Consider the following 27496-nt stretch of genomic DNA (forward strand, 5'->3'; position numbering starts at 1 on the left):
AGCATGAAGGAATTATAGGGTCATTAATCACATATCAATGATGCTGAACAAAGCTGGCGTAGCTTAATCACCTCTATCGTAATTTTTTACAATTATCTATATTAAAATTGATTGCCTTCCCCCTCCCCCAAAAAAGGTTAATGTAAAATAAATTAATAAAATAATAATTAATAGAAAAGTATAATAATGGAAAAATTTAAAAAAGAACTATTGAATTAAAAGCACTAATAAGATGAGAATACCCATTTCGCAGACAAAAATGTGTCTATCAAACGGTAATAGTGCGCACACTTAACGGAAGAGTTGAAAAAATGTCCAATGCATTTGAATGTGCGATATTTGAGAATATTTTCGTGGAAGAGTGTGCAGTTGAGCGCATGAGCTCCTTCCCTCTTTTCCTACACCATATCTACGAAGCTCTGGGCCACTCACAGGAACTTGGCGCTTATTTTTCTCGGACTTTTTCGCAAGAAGGCACACTCCACTCCGGTCTGCAGTTTTGCAATTTTAATTATAATTTAATTTATGATCGCTCGGTTTTTTAGGCCAGAAATTTTACGAACGAGAGTTTTTAACGACGGGCTCTCTCCTCTCCGTTGCAGAATTAATTTTGGATAGTTTTGCTGCACGATGTTTTACCGCAAAATCCAGTTCTCATAAGTCACCTTCAAATCGGCAGATATGCACAAAACCCTCTCGAGAATGGAGATGTTGCATGTGTGAGGGATTTGCTATTTGACCATTGTTTCTTATGTAAAAGTTCGCGAGAAACACGATGGTGCCACTGGCTTTCTCTGAAATCATCTCCCGAGCTCAAAAAAGCTCATAAAGTGAGGCCAAAATGGAGGCGATATCCCACCCTACCCTAAGAGTCCACCTCTACATAAAAAAAAAAACTCTCCATGCAAAGATAGGGAGCAAATACATTAGCAGGGTTGCCGTGTTTTCAGTTTTAGAGTCCCCAAATAAAGTGGCAGCCCTGTCAATGTATTTGCTCCCTATCTTTGCATGGAGAGTTTGTTTTGATGTAGAGGTGGACTCTCAGGGTAGGGTGGGATATCCTCTCCATTTTGGCATCAACTTGAGAGCTTTTTTTGAGCTTGGGAGATGATTTCAGAGAAAACCAGTGGCACCATCGTGTTTCTCGCGAACTTTTACTTATGAATCAACAGTCAAATCGCAAATTCCTCACACATGCAACATCTCACGGAAAAAAAAGAGTTGCTCATTCAGCAATTCAATTGCTAAAAACAGTGAGTGCAATGTTTCAACGCAGATTTTACAACAAAAAAATGACACTTTAACCACCCCCTTGATTGAATTAGTTTACAATGTGGTTAGAGTAGCATTTTTTTGTTGTAAAATCTGCGTTGAAACATTGCACTCGCTGTTTTTAGCAATTGAATTGTTGAATCAGCAATTTTTTTTTTCCGTGCTCCATTATCCATGCTAAGCGTGCAAACATTACAAAATCGTGAGTTGAAAAACGCTGACTCCGCGAGTTTAGATATTAGAGCCAAACACAGAGAGCGGAGCTCTTCACGGCTCGCGGCGCGGCATGTGCACTGGCGCCTACAAACCTAACAGGGATACTTCACGCATTGCGCAGTGCGTGAAGTATCCCTGTTAGGTTTGCAGGCGCCAGTGTGCATGTCGCGCTGGTCGCCTTCGCCCGCCGCTCGCCGAGGCATGCCACGGCGCTTCAAGCAATTATTTCGCGACAGAGGTGTTGCACGGTATCATGCGAAATTGAAGGCGCTCCAACGTATCAAGAAAACCAGTGGCACCATCGTGTTTCTCGCGAACTTTTACCCATGAATCAATGTTCAAATCGCAAATCCCTCACACATGCAATATCTCCATTCAAATAGTTGTATCCAAGCACACATCTCACCTCTTCACACCAACACACCATCACAGTGGTCTTGAAGCAAAAGAAAACTATGCGACAAAAATATACCAAAAAACGGTTTGCAGGGGGTGAATCTATGGTACGTGTAGCCTTGAAATCGCGAAAAATCAAAATCTTGGCTAATTCAATTTTCCACATTTCGCAATATGAAATTTTGATAGTAAGTGCAAGGTTTCGACTGTTTTTAATTGGACGTATTTCTGTCAAACGGAACTATGTGCATTATGACGGGAACCCTGTTATGCAAGTATTCTTACGGGTCTCAGGGCTCATGTCTTAATGCACATAGTTCCGTTTGATAGTAATACGTCCAATTGATCATCTGCGTGTTCAGTACGACTGCTCATCTGGGACATAATGAGAGTAGAATGACAAATATTGAAATACACGTGGTTTCGATGTGTCTGATACGTGTATTTAGGATATCAGTGTATTTGGTGATTACGTCAAGGTGCACGCAAAATTCAGTCTAAAATTAAAGCCTCACTATCACTATAGGAAGGAAAAGCTCAGCCGAGCAATAACTTGCCCTCTCTTTGCCTCTGCTTTGGCCTTTGCCAGAATACCAATAGGACGTATTTCTATCAAACGGAACTAAGCGCCAATTTGAGTTCCTTTTGAGGAATCTAGAATCCCGGATAGCGCGTTCTGTCAAACGGACCTAAGTGCCATGGAAAAGCATTGCACCCCTACCTTCTACCATCCTCACCCTATGGCGCTTAGGTCCGTTTGATAGAAATACGTCCAATAAAGTGTCTTTCTTTGTCTGTGTTGGTGGAAGAAGCTAAGATTGACTATGAGTTTGGGTTGGTAGCCGAGTGCTAGAAATAATGCAAAAAATGTTTTCAAAAAACACTTACATTTTATTAATAACTTTATTTATACCGAAGCTTTTCGAAGCGGACGCCTCATCGTCAGGGTAACAACAAAAAGCTTCGGTATAAATAAAGTTATTAATAAAATGTAAGTGTTTTTTGAAAACATTTTTTGCATTATTTCTAGCACTCGGCTACCAACCCAAACTCATATATATTTAGTGCTACTACCTTCACACATTGCATTACAATGTTCACTGATTTTGATTAAGATTGACTGAAAGTTGTTGGATTTTTGTGTTGCAGGTACACCTCGCTACCGCCGAACTCGATCAACATGCTCTCGCTGCTGATCGAGTCGAAGGTGCGCCTGCCGCAGTGCGGTCCGACTCACAGCCGGGCGACGAAGAAGGAGCTGCTGTCGAGCCTCGGGGAACGGGACTTCCTGCTCTCGATCATCCGCGACATCGGCTCCGACTTCGACCTCAAGTCCCTCTCGCACAAGGCGGTGGACAACATGTGCGTCCTGCTCGACACCGACGGGGCCTCCCTCTTCCTCGTGGACGGGCCCCGCGGCGGGCGACAGACGCTCGTCTCCAAGGTCTTCGACGTCCACAGCGGCGTGAGTCAGTTCCTCTTCCCGGCCGGCACCGGGCCCGGCGACAACCAGGTCCAGGTCCCGTGGGGCGTCGGCATCCTCGGCCACGTCGCCGAGACCGGCGAGACCGTCAACCTCAAAGTCGCTTGCGAGGTAATACACTCCGAAACATTTTTCTGTCTTTCCTTAAATGGAGATGTTGCATGTCGACGGTGAAACTACCAAACCACGTATCTCGGTTTGCGACGTCGCAGACTTCCAGTCATACTTTATTTTTTAAATGAAAAACTACTTAACATCCAGTCTTGAAAATTTCTGTGATTTTTCCTCTTTGTGCGGAGAAAATTCCGTGAAAATTTCAAGGAATGATATTGATTTGGTCTACTTCAAAAAAATAAACTGTGAGCGTAGATTTTTAAACACCGCAAACGAGATACGTGGTTTGGTAGTTTCACCGTCGATGTGTGAGGGATCTGCGATTTGACCATGACCATTGATGCGTACATGTAAAAGTTTGCGAGAAACACGATGTTGCCACTGGTTTTCTCTGAAATCATCTCCCAAGCTCAAAAAAAGCTCTCAAAGTGAGGCCAAAATGGAGAGGATATCCCACCCTACCCTGAGAGTCCACCTCTACATCAAAACAAACTCTCCATGCAAACATAGGGAGCAAATACATTGACAGGGCTGCCTTTATTTGGGGACTCCACAACTGAAAACACGGCAACCCTGTCAATGTATTTGCTCTCTATGTTTGCATGGAGAGTTTGTTTTGATGTAGAGGTGGACTCTCAGGGTAGGGTGGGATATCCCCCTCCATTTTGACCTCACTTTGAGAGCTTTTTTTGAGCTTGGGAGATGATTTCAGAGAAAGCCAGTGGCACCATCGTGTTTCTTGCAAACTTTTACATCAGAATCAATGGTCAAATCGCAAATCCCTCACGCATGCAACATCTCAATTACGAGGTGAGCTGGGGCCATGTTCTGGTCGACAAGTGCCGAGGGCAGAATGTCTTTTCCGCACAAAGTACATTTGTGGAGTCATGAGATTCGGTGATTGGAAAATGCTTAAAAGAGACGGCCAACTCCCTCCATTCTTATTACGACTCTGTGTTCCATCATTTCCGCTTGAGGAGGAGTATCGATACCGAGTAGCAGTGATCGGGATAAGTTGAAATTTGATTGGAGAATGTATCACGATTTTATCAACGTCGATTTATTGCAATATCATCGGATAAAGAATTTCGATAAATTGCAATGTATCGCATTATAATTTGCAATAAAATTGGACGTATTTATGATAAATGAAACTGTGTAAAAGTGGAAAGATGGGGTGTGCTCGTGGAAGCTGGATAAGAAACAATGTAAAAGTGGAGTAAAAAGTCCTGAAAAAAGTTATGTAAAAGTTCCTAAAAAGTGATGAAAACGTTCCTTTTGAGAAAGTGGGAAAGCGGGATTTGACATTAAATCATGAGGAACTGAGCGCTAACTCGTGAGCCGTGGGCTTGTGACAAGAGCCTTGTGGACAGGGCTCATGAGTTAAAGACTGACGACCTAGTCGTCGTCGCTTGTGTCGCGTCTGGTCCTTACCGCTGACGTCACTAACGCTTTTACAGTCCCATTCATTCTTATGGCCCGAGCACTAACGAGCACACCCCATCTTTCCACTTGCACACAGTTCCATTTCGCATAAATACTCCAATTGGCATTTTATCAAAAGCGCTTCTTCGTAATATTATCAAACAAAAAATCGTGAAAAATTGAGATGAAATTTCGGTTGTATCGAAGGCGATTTTATGGAGATAAAATTGCGACAAAAGATTGAGAATAATCGCTCAGATGTTGATGACCCTAACGATTTCATGGCCAAAACATCGTAATATAATCGCAACTTAATTTCAAAACAAGCAGGAAGCTCCAACGCATTCGCGTCGGAAAGCGGCTCTGGCGACGGTAGGTAGTTGTTACGCGTTTACGGTTTCCTTGGTAACCTTTGTTTGCTATCAGCTGATGTCGAGTAGTATGACTAGGAAGCTCCAACCACGGCATTCTTCGAAAAAAGCGCGAAAACTTATAGATTTGAATTTTCAAATTTTAAACGTAAAGTACATTTTTTCCAGTGCGAGATTAAAGCACAGACCCGTTTTGAATTATTGACAGTATCACCATGATTCCAAAAATACACTACACAACATAGCATTCGCTCACAGGAAAAAGATATCAATTAAAATAAAATCAGTCCCCCCTAAACAGCAGAAAATGGCGCCGATTCCCATCAACCAACACGCGGTCTCTCCAATGTAACATGGTCCGTTGATACTCCCCAGCTGGGACCGTCCGGAATAGCAGCTCTAGTGCAAGCACCAGAGCCGCTAATATCGCGATTTTTCCGTTCTTAAATTCTATTCCGGTAGTCTTATTCTGCCATGCTGCCGATACTCCTCCTTTCCTTTCGGCGAGTGCAACTAAAACAATTTAGTTCATGGACTAACTTTCTGGTTAAATCAGCCAGAACTTCAGGTATATTACTTCAAGACATACTAGAAATATAAGAGTCCTGTTAGCCTAAAGCTCTCACGTTTCCCTCTTATTGTTCACTGGTTGGGATTTATTAGTGTTTGGACCAAAAGACTAGACGAATGTAACCATCAGATTCAATCAATTCTAACTTAATCGAAAGAAAACTGACCATCAAGGTGGAGCAATGGTGCTGGGTCCACACCATTCTGCGAGGAAATCAAAGCCGAGGAATTCCAAAAATTACAATTAGAGTCAGAAAAATTTAAACTCTAATGAGTACCAGTACGAAGTACCACGGAGGAGTACCAGAAATACGAAGAGTACCAGTGATTCGCGATGATACTCATCAGAGGTAAACATTTTTTGACTCTAAATGTAATTTTTTGAATTTCTCGGCTTTGATTTCCCCGCGAAATGGTGTGAACCCACCACCATTTCTCCACCTTATTACATACAGTTCCGGGCCATTTTTTAGTGTTTTTTCTCGTGTATATATATTATTGATATTAACCGAGAACTTTTGTTCTATTTCCCGTATTGACATACAATTTTGGTTACTTTTTCTTTCTGTATATAAATCGTTCGTATAATCCCATGCTCTCCACGGCTCGAGTAAAAATGGAGTAACTCTCTTGCCTCGAGAACTGAAATAAGAGTAACAAAAGGGTTATTTTATTTTTTTTAATATATGCCTCCCAAAAGATTGTCTTTGCTTAAGTAAGAAACGTTGTGAGACTAAGGACAGTCGTATCGTTGAGCGAGGGGCAAAGGCACAAAACCCTGGGTGACACTTCCGAAGCAGCTCAATATCGATGAGTGCAGATAATGGAGCTTTAAAGTAATGTGCACTTACAGCGTGGATACGTGACTAGAGTACTTAGTGGCGTAAGGAGACCGTAATTTCGGATGAAACAACTTGGCGCTCCTTAAAAAACTGCTGCTCCTGAAGTCGTCAACAAACACCTCGAATCTTACACCTCCGTCTCAGATAAGGACGAACATTGCTCGTGCAATGATATAACAACATCACTACCAACATTGCTGATAACGTGCTTTGCATTTTTAGTCGCTCTGACGACCTGTAATTCTCTTCAATTTTCCTTTACTTAACCAGTTTTGTTGTCTGAAACTTGAAGCGAATAATTTTTTTTTAAGACAATTTAAAAAAAAATGCCAGGTGCAACGCAGAGCTTAATCGGAAAATGAGACACCTATATGACAGTTTTAAAAGAAAGATAACGGGATTGTTGGACTACAAGCCATTCAGTCCTCATCATGCCATCAGTTCTCGTCGCATATTTAGAGTAAGGTTTGCTCTCATTTTTGTTTGAGGTCCCTCTTCCATAACTTGGTGGTAAAGTTAAAAGAAAATGAAAAAAAAATGTCTATCAACAATGGGAATGTAGAAAAAAATGGGAAATATTGTTTAAAATCAACATTAGTTATTCTGTAAAGGATGAAAAGAACCCCAGAAAACTATCCACTATGTAATTTCAATCAGCTTTCCCTCACTGTTGAATATATCTGAACTTACCATCATGTTTATTCCTGTTATTCGTTCGGAGGAACACAAGCTTATTAGTGTTCCTGTAATCTGCGGGTGGGTAAACGAAATACATAGCGTTGCACACCGGTAAGCTCCTTTGTCCCCCAGAGGGATGAAAGCCCCCCCCCCCCTTCCCGCTACCCTTAAAACATCATTTAGGAAACACAGGTGCGTAATGCAACGTGCTGTATTTCGTTTACCCACCCGAGGATAATATATAACGACAACACAGCGTATGTTCCCTCGGACAAATAACCAAAATGAACACACATGTGCACACATTTTTTAACAGCGTTTGGAAAGATACACTTAAACGAGAAATTTGCAACTGCGCAAATGGTGATACGTCTTTCCCAATTTTTTCCAATCTCAGATAATCTAATTTTTATCTGTAGAACATTATACCACCGTGTTAAGGAAAAACGCTGTATGAACATCATTGCCTCCAATAAAATGTCAATTTTTAAGGAGAACTCTAAATATTTCCCATTGAAATTTTCAGAGAATTTAGATCTGATTGCGAATGAAATTCCTCGAAAAATTGGAGGAAAAATACTTACAGATTTCTCCGAAAATTCGCATTTTATCGAAATATATTTGACAACGTTGGAAGGCTCATACGGTGTCTTCCCTAGCACGGCAGAATAAGTGTCGATAATTCTCTTTATTTGACTTGAAATAGAAAAGATTTGGACGTATTTCTGTCAAACGGAACTGTATGCATTATGACGTGAGCCCTGTTATGCACATACTCTTCTGGGTCTCAGGGCTCATGTCTTAATGCACATAGTTCCGTTTGATAGAAATACGTTCATTTATGAAATGTAATTCGGGTTTCTCTTCGTTTCAGGATCCTCGATTCGATGACGAGGTGGACCGGATCACCGGCTACCACACAGAGTCACTTCTTTGCATGGCTGTCAAGAACGCGTACGGAGAAGTCATCGCTGTCGCCCAGGTCATCAACAAAAATGAAGAGCAGGATGACGGCGACTTCACAGAGAAAGATGAGAAGGTAAGGCTCTTCACTTGGAAAGGATTAGTAATTTGAAAGTAGACGAGCCCTATATAAACATTTTGAGAACATTTACTTCCCGTTTTTGTTCTGTTGAGTGTTTAAAACATACTAGGAGAGCTGCGCCTGTTAACCAATAGCAGTCCAGCGGACTGTCGGCAGCCGCAAAAATTACGAAAATGAGCTCAGCAGAGCGCTAGAACGAACTGTGATCAAAAATGGAAATTAAGAGGGTCAGAGAGCTTATAGTCATGATAAAATTAGAAATCGAGATCAGGGCCGGATTAAGGGGGTGGCCACATGGGCCGCGGCCCATGGCGGCAAATCTATAGGGGGCGGCAAATTTTGCAATTTTTTTTAAATGTAGCTATAAAAAAAATTCGGATTTAGAAAAAAACATTACAAACGAGAAAAGGCGACAAAATCTCTAATTTTCTGAGAGTATAGTAATTTCTACTTTTGTCGTCTTTCAGTGATACAAGAGACAGCACCTTTAATTAGTCGAGTTAGGAGAGAAACCAAACACGCAATTTGGCCTGGAACGCGGCGCGACTTACCTAGAGAGAAATGATGACGAGGACTTGAGATGAAAAGGAGAAGCCCTCTGCGCGGTGATCGGCATGTAACACATATTAGCGCCTACAAGACTGCACGAATACTTCACGCATTGCATCAAACACAGTGCGGTTATTGCGGACAGCGCGAAACGGATAGAGCCTGCAAGAATGCATGAATACCTCACGCATTGCGCCAAAGACAGTGCGATCAGCGTGAAACGCATAGCGCCTACAAGACTGCGTGAATACTTCACGCATTGCGTCGAACACAGTGCGGTCTGCGAGGCGCGGCGGCGGAAGTTAAAATCATTAATCCACATTTATGTTTGTTTTCTCATAATTTTTTCGTTCATTTCTCATGAATGGAAGGTCTTGTCCACACTGAGATAGGTTTACGAAACTTTACTTTCGCGTAAAGTTCCGTGAACTTTTGCTAGTAGTGTTGACAGGGCTTTCCCAAAAAATGTGTTCAACACCAGTAAACGCGTCTTACGGACCCCTCTCCCGCTGGCACGTTCATTTGATGGTTTTCATTGATGTTTCAAAACGAATGAGAAGGGGGCAGCAAAATACTAGCGGTCAATGGGCGGCAAAATACTAGCGGCCCATGGGCGGCAAGTAAATCCGGCCCTGATCGAGATCATATATTCTTTTCAGATTCAGCTAATTTTTCGAAGGAAATATTTCAATTGGTCGCGTCTCGATGATTTGACGTCTAAAATACGTTCCAATTCATCTAAGAAAACCAAGAGATCTAATTTTTGGAATTTCATGGGATCGGTCCAGTTTTCAGAGGAGAAAAGTATGGCAGGGAATTTGGACGAAATACTGACGAATACTTAATATAATGGCCGATACCACACCACCACACGGGTAATCAACCTGTCAAGTGATAAGTATGCCACTTTCTTGAACGTTAGAGCACACATTCTCAACACCTTGTACTTGCTCTACCAGCTTGTTTTTTTTTTTTTTTTTTTTTTTTTTTTTTTTTTTTTAACTTCATTAATTTTTTCTTGTAAGGTACCCAGGATATATTTAAGATCAACGGGTTCTAAGGGAATTGGATGCATGTTTGGACGTAGACGCTATATTCTTCATGAGTTTACGTGCAAATGTTTCTCTTAAATCTCGCGCCCTCATGCCGGAGGTATTGCGCTCTATTTATCACGGCGCACTTAGGGCGGGAAAAACTCCAGTCACGTACAGGCGATTAAGTGAGCGCTTTTAATTTTTTTAGCGCCACCGCCGCCTCGCTGTGCGCCTGCATTACCGACGAAAGTAGCAGATCGAGGCGAAAATATGCGTCTTCGGTGACGTGCCGCGCAGTGTCGCCGATTTTCGAAGAACTTCGCACCTGCTCCAGATTATTTCATCGGAACGCAATGCTATCGTGCTAAGAAAAAACGCCGTATGAACCTTCAGGCGTTGCCAAATTTCCTTTGACAAAACGCGAATTTCCTGGTAAATTCATGAATATTTTCCTCCCAATTTTTCCGATAATTTAGTTCGCAATTTTACCGAAAGATTCTGAAAATTTAAAGGAAAAGTATTCATAACTTTCATAAAAAATAAATATTTTATCTGGGGAAATTTGGCAACTCTCGGATGTTCATACGGCTTTCTTCCTTAGCACGGGAGAATGGAATGATTTACAGAAACTCGGCAGCATGGTCAGGTTCGAGAGGGACACGAAAACACGCTGGCACGTTTTCGCGAAAACGCTTGACCCATTTTCCACTTCCGCTCTAAGCGATTCCGTTTCCTTTTCCGGCGGAAAAACAACTTAACTCGTTGCCGTGCAATAGATTTAGTAGCTTTCGAAGTGACCGTGTTTTAAATTATTGTTTGTGGTTCATTCAAGCAGAGGATCCATTTCTTCTGTTAAATGCGTTCAGATCTGTTCATTCGGCCATGGCTTGTGCCGCAACGAAACAAAGATTGTTTCAATTTGTTGTGGATGTTCGGCAGTTTCGGAACATCGATGAATAAGTTGAAATAATGTTACGCTCAAGGCAATTGAGTATCCAATTAGTATGATTCGTAGAATAATCCTATCATAATTGGAGTCGTTCACTCCCGCCCGTGGCGTGGCCATTGACGGACCCGGATCCGCATCTGGTGGTCGCATGCATTTCTCCTTTTTTAAATATCGGATTTGACTCCGAGTAAATGGCGTATTGCCGCAGATTGGATCGAGGCAATCAGAGAGGTCGCACATATACTTTTTGACCAAAATTGCATATTTTGATGTTTATTTTGTCACATTTTAGATTTTAAGGGGTGTTTTGGAAAGAAAATTTTACGAGAAAACTAATGGTGCCACTTTCAGAATCTCAAAATTGTGTGTAAACGGAGTTATGAGCTTTTAAAGTTTCCAAATTTTGTCCGACCTTTCTCACTGCCTCGATCCACTGTGTGCCGGTGGCAATTTTTTAAAGCTAGCAACATTGCTTTTCCTCCATTTAAACGTATATGAAACAATCGATTCTAGATAAGGTTGCCTGTTTCAACAGAATCGATATTTTCAATGGATTTAAAAGGAGCATAATCAGTGTTGCCAACTAGAAAGCGTGTTGCAAGCACTCGCACTGCCCATATCTGACAGTAAACGATTGATTCTAAGAGTATTAAGCGCGTTTAGCAAGCTGATATCCAATGGAATGGAAGGAATAGTCATTGCGATTGGGCAAAATTGCCACCCACCGCAATGGTTCAATGACGCCGGTAACTATTTTAGAGGTTAGGAGCTCCGTCCATGAATATTTAGAGGTATCTGACCTCTGACTTTGAACTTTGAATGCAATCAAAGCTCTCTAAACATAGCATATAATCGCATCAATGCGTCAAGGAAGGACGTACGTCTTTTCCCTGACATGCTCTTTATTGCCCTGCTTTTGACGATAACGATTCTTGATCGCTCTTCTCCTAATAAAAACAAGTCTGCGAATGCACAAAATGCAATGAACCACCAGACAGGCTATGAAATTAAACATCATTATACACGTTTTCGTATCATAATTTTAAATAGAATATGATGAACGTATCGAAAATTTTCAAAAACCACTCAGACATGAGATAGTGGTGCTTTATGTGCTCTGCAATTCACATCTTCCGCTTGCAAGGAAGCATTGCTCATTCGAGTCAGAGGAGGCACGAAACTAATTTTGGTATATTTTACAATGAAATAAATTTCCTGTTGCGTGACCTTCTACTGACAAGTTTAGAAGTTCTGCGTGTATTAGAGAAGATAAAAAACGCATGAAACCAAGAACCAGTCAAAGATCGAAGGCGATCACTCTTTATACATTTCTTTCATCTAAAACGCGAAAATATTTCCAAAAAATTCCGAAAGAGTTTTCTTGGTTGTATCGTATGCCATTGATAAAGAAATAAATCAGTAGCCTTGAAACTATGTATTAATAACAAATAATATATATGTTACACCTAGAAGCAAACAGCGCGGGCTTAACAAAAACTGGACTCAGTTGACTAAGGCGCGCTGATACAACTATTCGTGTTCTACAGATGTGCGTGTTGCATATTCAAAAAACTGAAGGCGCTCCCACTTTTCTCACTTCTTTAGAGATGCTTGGGACATGTCAGATGTAGCAATCGCATAGCAGAGTGCCTAATGTAGGAATATTATTGCCACCTAAATCCTTTATAAAAAAGTGTCGCTCTCCGATTGGTCGATGAATTTAAGCCTTTCATGGATTTTCTAATTTTCAGATTATAAAATAAGTTCCGAACAAACTCTGATGAGTATTTTAGTGTAGGATTGCCAGACTCGTATTTTTGTTACTTTTGTTTATCCTATCCGTAATGAATATTTATCAAAAATACCAGAGCGAAATTTTGAGAAAAAAATTGTAAACTTTTTTAGAGATACGTCAGTTGGGACGTGTTAATTAAAGCACCCGAAAAAATGATCGTTCAGCCCCGAAAAAAATCGGCTGTCGTCAAATTCCAGGGAAGGACAATATTTTACTTTACCCACGGGCTGGCCAGTCAAAAGTCTGGAAGGTCGTTAATTTTAAATACAATTCATACGCTAACCGACGAATGTCCCCCCCCCCCTTGACATAGTTCTGTCGAATATTTCGTGAGATTTTAATGAAATTGAAAAGTATCGAGATAAAAACTTAGGCAATTATTGAAAATTTAACGTGAATAAATTTTACATGTTTTTTCCTCAAAATTTCGCTCTGGTATTTTTGATAAATATTCATTAGGTTTCTTCTTCTTCTTCTTCTTCTTCTTCAAATCCACCTTATTTGGGTAAACGCACCTGATCTTCAGAAATGTGTATTATAAATGCGGTAGGATAAACAAAAGTAACGAAAATACGAGTATGGCAATCCTACACTAAAATACTCATCAGAGATTGTTCGGAACTTATTTTATAATCTGAAAATTAGAAAATCCATGAAAGGCTTAAATTCATCGACCAATCGGAGAGCGACACTTTTTTATGAAGGATTTAGGTGGCAATAATATTCCTACATTAGGCACTCTGCTATGCGATTGCTACATCTGACATGTCCCAAGCATCTCTAAAGAAGTGAGAAAAGTGGGAGCGCCTTCAATTTTTTGAATATGCAACACGCACATCTGTAGAACACGAATAGTTGTATCAACGCGCCTTAGTCAACTGAGTCCAGTTTTTGTAAGGTTCGCCCTGTTTATTTCTAGGCTTAACATATACATTCTTTTCTTTGTTTTTAATACAGAATTTCTGCGGCATTGATTGACTTCTTCATGAATGGCTCCAGATACTAACCAAAAAAAAACTCTTTCAAAATTTCGTCAGAATATTATCTCGTTTTAAGCGGAGGAGATTTACAAAAAAATATAAAAATGAGCTGTCAGTTTTTTCTTCTAGAGACAAATGGACCGCGTTAAACAGAAAGGAACCAAGCCACATCAGCTATTGCCAAATTTAATCGGCTAATTAAATTTTTTACACGAAAACAGTTGTGCGGATTTTCGTGCAAATTTCAGTGAATTTTTTCCATAGTACTAAGCAAATTCCTTGACATTTTCAACGGGATCCGCACAAACGTTTTCTCGTAAAAAATTAAATTACCTAGTTAAAATTGGCAATAACTGATGTGGCTTGGTTCCTTTCTGTTAAACGCAGTCCAAATAAGTTAAAGAAAATACAAAAGAAGATTCGCAACGTCGCATTTGAGGGTAGCATTTTTTGTCTTTAGCCATCGGTCTATTCTGTGTTTAATATACAAATGACGGGGTCATTCGTTCTCTTCTGCATAAACGGACCAAGATCCGATTCCTAACCGGTGACATAAACCACCGGAAGATACCGTCTCACTGCCTTCGACCCAACTAAAGCTCTATTCGGGAGCGATTTGCAAAGCTTTGTCCTGTTCGAGGTAGCGATAAAATCGTGCCTATGATGCCAATGCGCACAAAGCTCGCAAAAGCTCTATTTCTATGTAACAGCCGCGACGATATGGCTTGAATCGGCAGCTTCAGCTCGCATATTTCATGAGCTTCGCGATAACGTGTCCGGTACCGGGACAATTGGACAGCGTTCACGGAGAGAAATCAGTCTTCTCCTCGGCATGAGCCCTGGATTCGGCACGCTCTTATACGATTCAGAGCTCACGAGATGTGGATCTACTCCTCCGGCTCAACGGCTTCCAATTGGACGTATTTCTGTCAAACGGAACTATGTGCATTATGACGTGAGCCCTGCTATGTAGACATTCTTATGGGTCTCAGAGCTCATGTCTTAATGCACATAGTTCCGTTTGGTAGAAATACGTCCAATTTGAATACGCGAAATAAGAGTAGGGTCCAGGCAGTAATATTTTACCGGGAGAACAGACCGGTGGCGAGACGTGATTAGTCGATTATCGATGTTTCCCCATTTGAAGTTGTGGTAAAGAATCGATTATTAAGGCGTTCTTTGCGAACATACTGTTTATCGATTCTTTCTCATAGGTTTAAATGGCTGATCAATCGATACATCGCAAAGTACGCCATGCCACTGGAACAGACAGTGGCTGGCAACACATTGCCGCACTGTAGATGAAAATGCCTTCGTAGCAATGACTATTATGAATTTTTAAAATAATGCCGAAAAGAGGGATAAAACATTTATGAAATGGAAACTCTTTTTGAGATATTTTACATAAAATGTATGTAAAATTTAAGCGAAAAACATAAGATTAAGAGTTTTTTTTTTTTCAAAAAAGTTGTATTTATAATATCGCAACTAGAAATGCATAACAATAGAAAATTTACTTAAATTGATTGGTACATTTATGAAAATATTAAAAAAAGCTATGAAAGCTCTAAATTGCACGTTTAAGGTGGCATTTTTACGCGAGGGCAATGAAAGCATTTTATGTGCTTTTACTTTCCATCTACTTCAGGATTTATTTTTTCTACCATAACTTTGGAATTCTCTTCAAATCAAATTACCAATCCTGCCATTGATACGAACCCTTGCGTTCCTGCCTTTATCAACAATCAATCTTTTTGTTTTGACTTTAACACACTTTTCAACTATCACTTTCTTTCACTCACAAAAACCACTTGCACGTACATATGGTTTTCAACGCCTTCTCATTACAAGCACGTAACCGTATAATATAGTTATATGTTGGATTTAACAGCTTGTTATTAACAGGCTATTTTTATTAAAATGGACCACCAGACAAGGTACGAATTTAATCATTCTGCTACATGTTTCTTAACCAGAATTTTACGAAGAACACGATTCGCGCAACGAAAATTACTGAAACCAACTCCTAACGAAGATATTAACGTTTTTATTTCACATTGGTGTTTGGGTGTCGTAGAACGCCAGAGTGCGTTGTAAAGCGACTTTATATATGTATTTCACATTGGTTACGAGGAATTTGAACCGCCCGATCACAAGAAACTCAAAGCTCTACTAGCGTCAAATCGCGCACTACAACGGTCTCAGCAAGCTTCTCAATCGAGCAATGTTCATTTCCCATGATGTGTTGTTCAAACTATACGCAATTTGCTATAGCTGAGCCAAAGCGTCAATATTAAGGTTTCCAGATTTCTATCTTTCAGAGACTGTCATGATAACGTTGAGCATGAGCGATATGAATCACGTAGAGCATTGAGTTTTCATGAGCGGATGGTTTGAATTCACGCATCAAGAATCATTAAGTATCTTCGTAAGGAGTTGATTTCGGTAATTTTCGTTGTGCGCAGCGTGTTATACGTGAAATTTTGGCTAAGAGACATGTATCAGAATGCTGAAATTCGTACCTTGTCTAGTGGTCCATTCCCCTCTTTGGAAATGCCGCGTTGTTACGGACGATCCAATCAATGCTACTAAAATGTGATTTTTTTGGTATTTGAATAAGAACGAAAATAATGGAGAATACTGTCACACACTGTTAACGTTGTAAGACGATGGAGGGCGCTGTCCTCCTCGCGACTACGTTTCTCCGGGCGGGAACGGGGCGATAGAGCAATTCATTGCTCTTCGATAAATTTACGTTTCGATACTTTACTCCGGACGGAAGAGAAAACAGAAGAAAATCACTCCAACTTTTATCGCACACGTCTCATTTGGGTGCAATAAATTTCCTCACGACAAGCTTATATTCGAGGAGACCTCATAAATCATTTGTCCGCTCGTAGCGTTTCCATGATGTACGTCTCGTGAGCTCGGTTTTTTTTTTCGTCTCAAAAATTAACAAAAAGAAATATTGTGGAACCTATAATAAATGCTTGCGTTAGCAGTGATTGATCAATAGATCACGTGGTTTAACAAAACAATTGCTTTAAATGATAAAGTAAATTTTTCAATTGAGGGGCTCGGAGGATATGTAGGTTAAGTACATTTTTTGCTGTTTCATGAAAGTACTTCATGTTTCACAATTTCGTGAAACTTTATGGCAATAAGAAAGTTCAAACCCACGTTTTGATGCTTAAAAATGTGGATTTTAGTAGTGACTTTTTGAAAGGGTCTATTTTAAGACTAGTTCGAGTTGAAATCATTAATTTTTTCATAAATACACCTATTCCTCTCGTCTTCCGAGCATCTCAACTGATGTTGCTTGACTCCGTTGTCTTACCCCGTTGTGCCATTTTTAGTGTAAATTGTTCTCACACTGATTTAAAAATGAATTTTTGAACGAAAAAAGCATAGCACATTTTGCGCGTCTGCTCTCAAGTATGCGACGTATGAAAATTCGAGAGTTGCCATATTTCCTTCAATGATATGTTCACTTTTGAGGAAAGTTGTGAATATTATTCCTTCAGATTCTCAGGAACTTTATGTGAAATTGATAATATAAATATCTGAAAAATCGGAAGTGAAATATTCACAAGTGTACCAGAGGATTTCGACGGTGGAGGTACCAGGCCACGTACCTCGGTTTGCGACGCTGTAGACGTTTTGTCATACTTTATTTTTTTAAAGGAAAACTACTTGAAGATAATTCTTGAAAACTTCCCTGTTTTTTCTTCTCTGTGTGAAGAAAACTCTGTGAAAATTTTAAGAAATTATACTGATTTGTTTTCCTTCAAAAAAATAAAATAGGAGCGGAGATTTTTAAAAACTGCAAACGAGGTATACGTGGTCTGGTAGTTTCACCGTCGATTTGTTTTATCTAAGGAAATTTGGCAACACCTGAGGGATCCTAAGTCATACGCCGCTCTCCTTTAGCACGGCAGAATACGTGCGTAAGATCAGGGATAGCGAGGCGCGAATAGGGTCGAAATCCCCGAGTGCTTATCTGAATCCATGCAGATGCAGTTAGTGCGGCATCTTATCCCTTCTTCCGGTCATGCGGAAACCACCCGGCAGAGGCTCTTTTCATGGAGTGTCTTTAAAGCAGTGGCGTGGCGTGCTTTGCGATCTATCGATATTTCCCCATTCGAAGCTGTGGTAAATAATCGATTATTAAGGTGTTCGCTGCGAACACCCTGTTTATCGATACTTTTCCATAGGTTTAAATGGCCGATCAATCGATATATCGCAAAGCTAGCCGCGCCACTGCTTCAAAGACCAGGATCAGTGCAGCTCAATTGGACGTATTCATGCTGAAAGGAGCTATGGCGCACTCGAGACCTTTGCACATAGTTCCTTTCAGCATAAATGCGTTTAATTCAGGCTCCGAAACTGAGGCTGCGGAGTCTGCATCTTCTCATCGGCGTTATTTTAATTTACGGCTGAAGAGGTGCCGAGGAGCGTCGTCGCGGAGCTGTCAAATAAATTGGAGAACACATCGTCGCCCCTTTGACGAAAGGGCGTAACTCAATGTCTACGTGAGCCCTTTTTTACACATGAATCCATGCTTCCTAAGGTTCATCCGAAAATCGAGATACGCTGTTACGCCTGAGCAGCGACGATATGAGCATCGTTGCCAAGTATCTCACAGCAATTCTACCGTGCTGAGGAAGAACACCGTATGAGCATTCGAGAGGTGCCAAATTTCCCTTGATATAATATGTATTTTTGACGGCAATCATGCACATTTTGCTTCGAAATTTTCAGATATTTTAGATTGAATTGCGTACGAAATTCTGTAAATTTTTTGGAAAAGAATATTCACAATTTTCTCTGTAAATTCGGTTTTTATTGAAGGAATCTTGGCAACGCCTGAAGGCTCATACGGCGTTCTTCCTTAGCACGGCGGAATTAGTCGCTCGACACAGCTTCTTATGAATTAATGACAACGCAGCATATAAACGTTAATCCGGATTAAAGTTTAATGAAAAGGCGCATGACAAATTAAGGGCTCGGCGTGTGCGGAAAGGGGAGGGGGGTGGGGCGCGGGTGACGAAATCGAGAGCAAGGATTGAGAGCCGTTGACAAGAAAAATGTATTAAAAACGGTTACTTACGTCGCCTCTACAAAAATAGTTACGGCCAGCCTTCGCCAGAGGTCCCTAAAGAAACGCATTAATCTTGTGAGAGACCGGCAAGGGAGCGCATCGGAGCCGAAAGTCTTCGTAGATGCCGCTTTTCGGTGGAAAAAGTTTGTTTCAGTTCGTCGTTTCCCGCGCGAAGGAACGTAATTCCATTCTAAGGTTGCAAAATTGACTTAAAAAATTATTTTTTTTACAAGAATGTACCTGGGCAATTTTCGTCCAATTTTTTTTCTTTCAAATTTGATTTTTGCATAAGATCAGAAGAAAAATGAGAGAAATTTTCAACTAGAATCCCCATGATTTTCCTGGTAAAAATTTAATTTGCGAGGGGAAATTTGGCAACATTTAAATTTAGTTACGTTCTCTCGTGAAAAGGACGACAAATTGGACGTATTTCCATCAAACAGAACTATGTGTAGAGGGAAAGATGGGGTGTGCTTGTTCGTTCTCGGGCCATAAGAATAAATGGGAAATTTAAAGCGCCAGTGACGTCAGCGGCAATGACGAAAGAAACGACGTTCGGGGCAGTCTTTACCTCATGAGCCCTGTCCACAAGGCTCTTATCACACGAATTCACACACACAACAAATAATGGACCGACCAAGAGGAGATGTATTTCTGTCTTGAACTAGACAAATTTATGTTAAAAGAAACACCAAACACACAAATTCTATGTGCATTAATCCTTCATGGTGACTTTCAACATAAATGTCAATTTGGCAAGCGTGTGAATCGATATAAATGAATAGTAATCCATATCTACTCGACTGCCCATTTGGTCGGGAGCTCGTCAAATTGAATACAAAAAGTCAATTTAATTTCCCTATGAGCCTTATGAGAACAAGACTACTCGACTGTTATGATCTGACGATAATATCAGCGGTATTGACTCAATCCTCACATTTTTTGTCGTGAATTCGTTCTTAAGGCCGATGCATTTGTAACGCCCGATTGAATTTGAATTACTGCATGAAAGAATGATTTTTTGAGCGTGATTTCTACTTTTAACCCCTTTACGTGGAATGAACCGTGCCGAAAGCCATCGGCACGGAGGCGAAAAAAAAATGAAGCGCCTTCTTTTTTGTGCACGCAATACGCACATCCATTGAACACGAATAGTTGCATGCAGGCGCCTTGGCGAATGAGAGCGCCACGCTCTCTCAGTTTTACGATTTTGCTTACTGCCGTTCTATAAGTAAAAATGCCGTATAAACCTTCAGGCGTTGCCAAATTTCCTTTGACATATCACTAATTTTCAAGAAAATTTGTAAATATTTTTCTTTCAATTTCCCAGGTAATTTTGCTTGCTATTTGATCTAAAAAGTCTGTTTCAAGGAAAAATATCGACAATTTTTCTCAAAAATAAACATTTTATCGGTGCAAATTTGGGAACTCTCTAATGTTTTTACGGCGTTCTTCCTTAGCAAGGCAGCGTAGTTGTGTTAAAAGGAACTACATCGACGATGAAACTCTCAAACCACGTATCCCTGTTCACGACGTTGCAGATTTTCGGTCATAATTTGTTTTTTACGTATTTATTTTTTTTATACGTGGTTAGGAAGTTTCAACGCCGATATGAAAATTGATTAAATTAAAAGGAACTATGAGTATAGGGTTTCTATGCTACTCAGTTCGTATTAGCATAAATATATATCCCATTCAAGAGAATCATCTGTATTTATATTTAACACAAATACCAAAAAATGGTGATTTGTAAGATAGCAGAAAAAAGAAAGGAGAAATAACAGAGCTCTTGCATAATCGATGTGTATTACATTTTATACAAAACATGATTTATTGATTGCATCAAAAATTGTAAAATGTTGCAATTTTTGAAAAAATAACAACATTTTCTGAAATTAGCTGTCTTTTTTACAACCTTGCTGGTGGCTATGTTGGCAAAAATTATATTTTGTGTGCATCACAAATTAGTTTGTCCTATTGCAGCACAATCTTTTTTTTTATCGATAGCGCTGAAAGTGACGTATAAGAGGAAGCAAAATAAAAAGTGAATGGATGGATTTTCCCGGGAATGCAATAAATGAAAAAATAACAAGTTTCAATGGAGGTGTATAAAGAGCTTAACTTTACGGACGCGTTCTCCTGCGACTCGATATGGTTTTACGGAAATGCGTTCTAATAACTTACAACTCACGTAAGTCTCTCGACTGAATAGACAGGATATTGGTTAATTCACTGGAAAACTGTCTTGCCGATCACTTTTGCATTCAATTTCCTCGTAGACTTTCGTGAACTTCCGGGTTGTGAAAGTTCACAGGGTTTCAATTATTTTCTGCCTCCACTCCAAACTACAGTGAGGAATATCTCAGAGACGGAGCAAGTTGGATAAATTATTGTGGCTTCTCCTGGAAATTCAGATTAAAAAGGTTGAGGCTTTATTCCTATTCAGTTATCTTCAAACACGCCGCAGGCATCAATACCAAGACCGTTTCGTGAGTGTTGGTATAGATAAAATGAAACGTTGTAAAAGAAAATACATTCTTTTTATTTTGAACATATTTATCTAAAAGATGATTTCAATGTAAAGGTTGAAAGTTTAAGGGCTTAATCTGAATTAATCATATGATTAAATGTTTTTTGCGAAAGACCCAGTCGCAGGTGTTTTCCTTGTTATTTAAGCTGTGATTCGATGGACGCCATATTTTGTGTTTAAACGACTTCCGATGTATCGCATCGATTGGTTCCCCCATATCAGCTACTCGTCATTTTTTCGAATTTTGAGATTGCAATTCTTTTGCCAAGAGACTAAAGAATTCACTTACCAATTTTGACCTTCAAATTCAACGTAACATTGGCGCGGTCTTTTAGAAGAAAAATATCGCATTCGATACTGATATCGAAACTACTCTCGAATACGATATTTCCTCTCTAAAAAAACCACGCCTATATTACGTTGAATTCGTTTGTCAAAATTGGTAAGTGAATTCTCTAGTCTCCTGACAACAAATTAGCGATCTCAAAATTCAAGAAAAATGACGAGTTCCTGAAAAAATAGAACCAAATCCGATATATCGCATGTCGTTCTGACACAATATATAGTGTCCATCGAATTACCTTAAAGCCTTCTGTAAAAAAAAAAAACAACAAAAACGGATATGTGACACATTTATATTGGAACTTGTGTTGTTCACATTATGAAGTTCCATCCCTTTACATGTAGCCGCGGCTCGGCAATAGACGCATTTAGTGTGACGTCACATCTCGATCTAATTTCAATATCTCGAAAGTCGAAATGTGCCCCAACAAACAAACACAACGTTCGTCCGAAGACTAAGTATTATGTCACGAGCTTATTATATTATCAATTTTTGTGGATGTGGTCTCAAACGATTTGGAAAATGACTAGCTTTCATATTTTTATTGTTCCGCGGATTAATGTTTTAGTTACAGGCTAGTTTTAGCTTTCTTTCATCAATTGTTCGTTTTGGAGGTTATGTTTGTTTGTTGGGGCACATTTCGACTTTCGAGATATCGAACCAACAATATCGGTCCGTGACGTCACCACTAAATGCGTCTATGAAGGGAAAGAGTCTTATCAAACAAAGAGAGGTTATTCTCATGCTCAGGATTGTAAAAAAGCTACCCCACCGATGGTGTCCGATGAGCCGTAAAGTCGTCTGCGAGCGCTTAGATTCAGTTATGGCCGAGTAAGCAAATTCGAAATACTTTTTATTGGCTTGTAACCCCACATATGTATTGAATGTTTTCAAAACAACCAGCAGTCTTGCGCGAGTTCATTTGTTTTAATAAAATTCTTGAGGAAAAAAGTTCCTCTAGTGTGTAGTTATCGTATGTCTCATTTTTTTTCGTATGTATAGGGGTCGTCGTTGATGTATATTTCAATTTTTGATTTTTAAATAAAAATGTCAAAATGAGTTCATGAATAATAATTCATTTTTCAACTGAAAAAAAAAAAAAAAAAATCACTCAGTGCACTTCACAGCTGCTTATCATGCAAAATCTTAAAATATGCTCTGTAAGGCGCAGTGATACCACTATTCGACCTCTTGGGAGCTCGGTGTGCCTACTCAATTCATTGAAGGCGTTTTTATTTTCCGTCACATCACGCTGAATTCCCATTATCTATCGTAATTAGTAACATGAAGATTCTCATTTAAAAATGTTTTTTCTTCAGTGACCTTTTCGCATGAGGTGTCAAATGCGATATCACTCTGTGAACGTCTAGAACTATATCTACTTGGTGCCAAATTTTCTCGAAAAATTGGAAATTTTGGAAAACTAATGGTTTTTATTTTTCTAGTTTCCAGGCACCTTCCTCTAGTTTCATTTAACGATAATATCTTTCTTTTTCATATATTAGTCGAATGTTTGCTATTCTGGAATTAAAATTTGCGATTGATGCTCTGTTACAGTTGCTGGAGACGTATCTTCAATTTGTTGGCATAGGTATTACAAACGCTCAAATAGTAGAAATTTCCCGACAAGAATACGATCGAAATCGGGTAAGTGGATCACTGGAATTATTGACAAGTTTGTATTCAATAGAGAACGTTAAATAACGAGAAAAAAATTAGAAACGATTAAAGTTTGATTTCAAACTAATAAGTTTTAAAGCATGCATGCCAATCTACGGATTCTATATCTTTCCAATCAAAGCAAGAGATAATGCCAGCTCTTGCCAGCTAGACAAGCATGGTTCATCTTTATACATTTTTGTGTTTGATAAAAGGAAAAACAAGTGTTTAATTTTGACACTATCTGTTGATATTGTGCGCTATTATCAATGTAACCAGTTGATTTTACGCAGGCTTTACACTTATTATAAATTATGAAAAGCAGTGCCTTTATTCAAATTGGCCCAAAAGTTAGGTTCTCAAGTTTTCAGAGGAAAACTCTCACCAGTATATATCTAAAAGAATTAGGTACAAGTGATTAGCACAGTTTTGTACTAATAGAGGGCAAAGAGTTGCATATTTATCCGACGTTATTAAGTCTTGAGCGAGGTACATTAAAACTTTATAAGTTTTTTCAAATCATGTTTTTTTTTGTGCTTTAAAATTGCAAGGTTACAGCAGATGTTTGATAATTTAGAAACTTTTTTATTAAATTGTTTGCAAAATATTTCTCTACGCAATTGTCCTTCCCAACGTCTACACACTAGTACTGAGGCTCCTGGCTCGTGTGCTGTAGCAGACCATCAAATGAACTAGTCTCGTATGTAGCTGAAGTTGCGGCTTCTCTCATCTTTGCGCTGGGTTTATTTTTTTTTTTTAGAAATGAAACCAATGGACAATTTCTTCATAAATAATCGGTGAATTCTCCTTAGGAACTCAAGAATATTAACAAAACATATGGAAGATACATTCTGTTTAGTTTCTCCCCCCCCTTTTCATTAATGAGGAACATAATTTGAGATTTTCAAACGTTGCAATTTAATTAATAGAAACGATATATTCATATAACTTGATAAATTAATAAAACTATATATTATATATTATAAATTAACGGGTTCGACAAGGAACAAACGGAATGAGAGAAGGAACGGAGAAAGGACTTTGAGAATGAGCCGATCAAAGATTACGAAAAACTGTCAATTTGTGTAATCTTTCTCCCCGTTTGTGACTCCATGAGGGGGTGCTGTCTTGACTCTCAGTATAAAAGGACTCTAGTCCAAACCAACACAGTAACTTACCTCCTGCGAGAGAAATTTGACAAAGCTGTCCGCGAATCAGATGACGATTAAAATTTTCAGATGAGCTCCAAGAGGCTGGAGCAATGTTTCGTGGCCCCATTAGCAAGCGACCTCCTTCGAAAATACGTCCCCAGGGAGACATAGCGAAAGGGTCAAAGGGAGAGTATATACTCGGAGAAATATGTAAATTGAGAGGTCCCAGTCCCGCTGGATCACGCCGCAAGAGCAACGCTGCCGCACTTCGGAAAAACGGCGTCAGAACTTTCAGACGTTTTCAGATTTTATCGAATGAAATAAGAATTTTGTTTTAGAATTGCGAGTCTTTCCCTTTGAATTTTTCAGAGAATTTTTCTTGCAAATTCATCTGATGTTTCTGAAAAATTAAGAGAGAAATATTCATACATTGTTTTGAATATAATATTTTATTGGGGTGAATTTTGCGACGTTCGAATGGTTATACGTCATTCTTCCTTAGCAGAGCGGAAGGGAGCGGCGACCTGACGTAGGAAGGAAACGCGCCCTCGCATAGCGGTAAAGGAGTCGTGATTTAGGATTCTCACCCTCGACCCCTAGAGGTTGCCCCGGCCTACCCCAGCCTGCTCCAGCCTCAGACCCAACTCCTATTCAATGTCCAATTTCGTCCTTGCGGAAACTCGACCTATCACTTCGTGTAACTGCCCACTCAGGATGCTCGCGTGATCAACGACTTCTCATATCTTAACAGCGCCAGCGTTACAAAATCGCACCGTGTTTTAGCGCATTTTCCGAAGGAAATGCCCAATTTCTTCGGTTTTTTGTTGTGTTACAATTATGTTCATTTCCTTCGGCCGATGAAAAATTATAAGTCGAATTTCACCAGCCATCGTTCCCTGTTGCGAACCGGGATCTGAGGACCGATGGTCGGTGAATGTTGGGAGGGGACCCCATTATCTCCATGATTTTTCAATGCTTTCCCCCGACACTTATATACTGGTTTTTTCTGACAATACTTTCATTTGCCAGGAATTTTCACTTTTTCGACAAATATCGGGGTTTTTAATTTTTCTTTCAGATCATGACCGTTGAAAATACATGTATTGCCTGCAACGTTTCAAAATCCCTGCTGTCACTTCATGTCAATATATGGAAAAGACAGGAATTCTTAACAGAATTAGCTTGGGTTAAATGGGGAAAATCAACGATAACTTAAGGGATTAATGTTTCTAACACATTTTACAAACAACGTATGTGCCATTAATTTTCCCATGCCGATATGAGAGTCTATCGATGAGCCAGGGTTAGTAGTTTTTCATTGCAAAATGTTACCCAATTTCCTTTTTTCGTTGGTTTCATCAAATATCGTTACTCCTCTGGCGCAAGGGCGTATTTTGATTTCCGCATACGCCGCAGAAAGCATGGATTTATATATAAAACAGGGTGCACGTTGAAATTGGACTGCATTTTGCAATTTGGAACTATAAATTCTGGCTCCTCGGGGAAAACACTTATGTGCATAGGGAAACTAATGGCACATACGTTGTTTTTAAACCGGATTAGGATTTATAGTTCCAATTTGCAAAATGTAGTCAAATTGAGATCCACTCGTACGTCAGCGAGACGACGATCTCAGGCGCGCAATGAATATTAGTTTTAAAAGAAAGAGCTTGCTCCATTAGTTTCTTTTCGGAATCACGAAAATGTTTCTAGACTCCATCCATGGCTAGAAGCTTCAATTACATTCTAAGAATTTTTCTATGCGATACCGATGTTATTTAATTTTACGGCTTTCAGAAACTTTTGGAGGTTGTTCACGATCTTTTTGAAGAGCAGACATCAATAGAGAAAGTTATTCTAAAAATAATGCAACGGGCTCAAAGACTTCTCAAATGCGAAAGAGCAGCTGTTCTACTCACCGACGAAAATTCAGAGGTAAATAACTATATTCTACCATTAAGAAAGTTTCAAAAATAAAATACACTGTCAGTGTGATCAAGAATAGTGTTCTGCTCTTTTCAGTAAATGCATAGGTTTCTAAATTTCAGAGTGAGTAGATCAAGTGTAAAAACCCGCCTTTTCTTCATGTATTTTCCTTTCTCCGAGTTAAAAATTTTGAACAAAATTCGAGTTTCCCATCAAAATATATTGGCGAATCCAGCAATTTGGCAACACAATATTTCCTCCATTTACACCTATGGAAATGTATCGATTCTGGGGGGGGGGGGGAGGTGCTCCGATAAGAATCGATTATTCAGCATAGGTTTGAATGGAGGAAATCCGGTGTCGCCAAATTGCTGGATCCGCCTCTGTCAGAAAGTACCCCCTGAAGAGTTTCACAAAAATCGATCAATCAGAGGCCGAGAGAGCATTCGCCGACCAAACGTACAAAATCAACATTTAAATGAGTTTTTTTGTAAAAAATAATACATTAAAAAAGTAATTCCGGATGTGCAATAATGGAATATGCCCGCATTTTATGATTCTGGTCGGTTACAAAACTCGGGAGCCGACCGCAACGGAGTAAAGTCGGGTCAAGTTAGGTCACGCAACTAAACTAACTCTCCGACAAAGCTGGAAGTATCACTCGAATTGAAGGCGCTCTAATCCTGAATTTGCACACACTATTTCTGCAACATCAATAGATTGAACTTTCAAGGCTCTTCGTATTTTTCCGTACCCTATTGACAGTCATGCTGCGAAATAATTGTGTTATGAATAATATGATGTTTCCAAATGTCTTCTAATCACCGTACTATATGTTCTTCTTTTCAAATTGCTCCATCCCCATGTTTTGATCTTGTATTTGTAGAACTAAAGTTTAGACTAATTGAGTATGATGGTCTCGTTTACATGTTGGCAACCGTTAGACTATTTTTATACAAATACATGGCCTAAAATTTTTGTCAAAATGTTCAAAGATCTTTTAGAATTTTATTCGTATTCTCCTGAAATTCACAAATATTGTTTTTTTATTGATCAGAACAGTTCGA

General features: G+C 39.5%; 1 protein-coding gene across 1 annotated transcript in view; it reads left to right on the forward strand.

Annotated features, from left to right (window-relative positions):
- Positions 1-27496, forward strand: part of LOC109032212 (dual 3',5'-cyclic-AMP and -GMP phosphodiesterase 11A) — an 83139-nt gene that overhangs the window by 11990 nt on the left and 43653 nt on the right. The window contains exons 2-5 of the mRNA XM_072303692.1: positions 3034-3478; positions 8242-8406; positions 23251-23340; positions 26301-26438. Coding sequence (XP_072159793.1) covers positions 3034-3478; positions 8242-8406; positions 23251-23340; positions 26301-26438 — 838 coding nt within the window. The remainder of the gene's footprint in view (positions 1-3033; positions 3479-8241; positions 8407-23250; positions 23341-26300; positions 26439-27496) is intronic.

The sequence above is a fragment of the Bemisia tabaci genome, chromosome 1 (genome assembly GCF_918797505.1).
Source record: "Bemisia tabaci chromosome 1, PGI_BMITA_v3".
In the NCBI taxonomy this organism is placed as follows: domain Eukaryota; kingdom Metazoa; phylum Arthropoda; class Insecta; order Hemiptera; family Aleyrodidae; genus Bemisia; species Bemisia tabaci.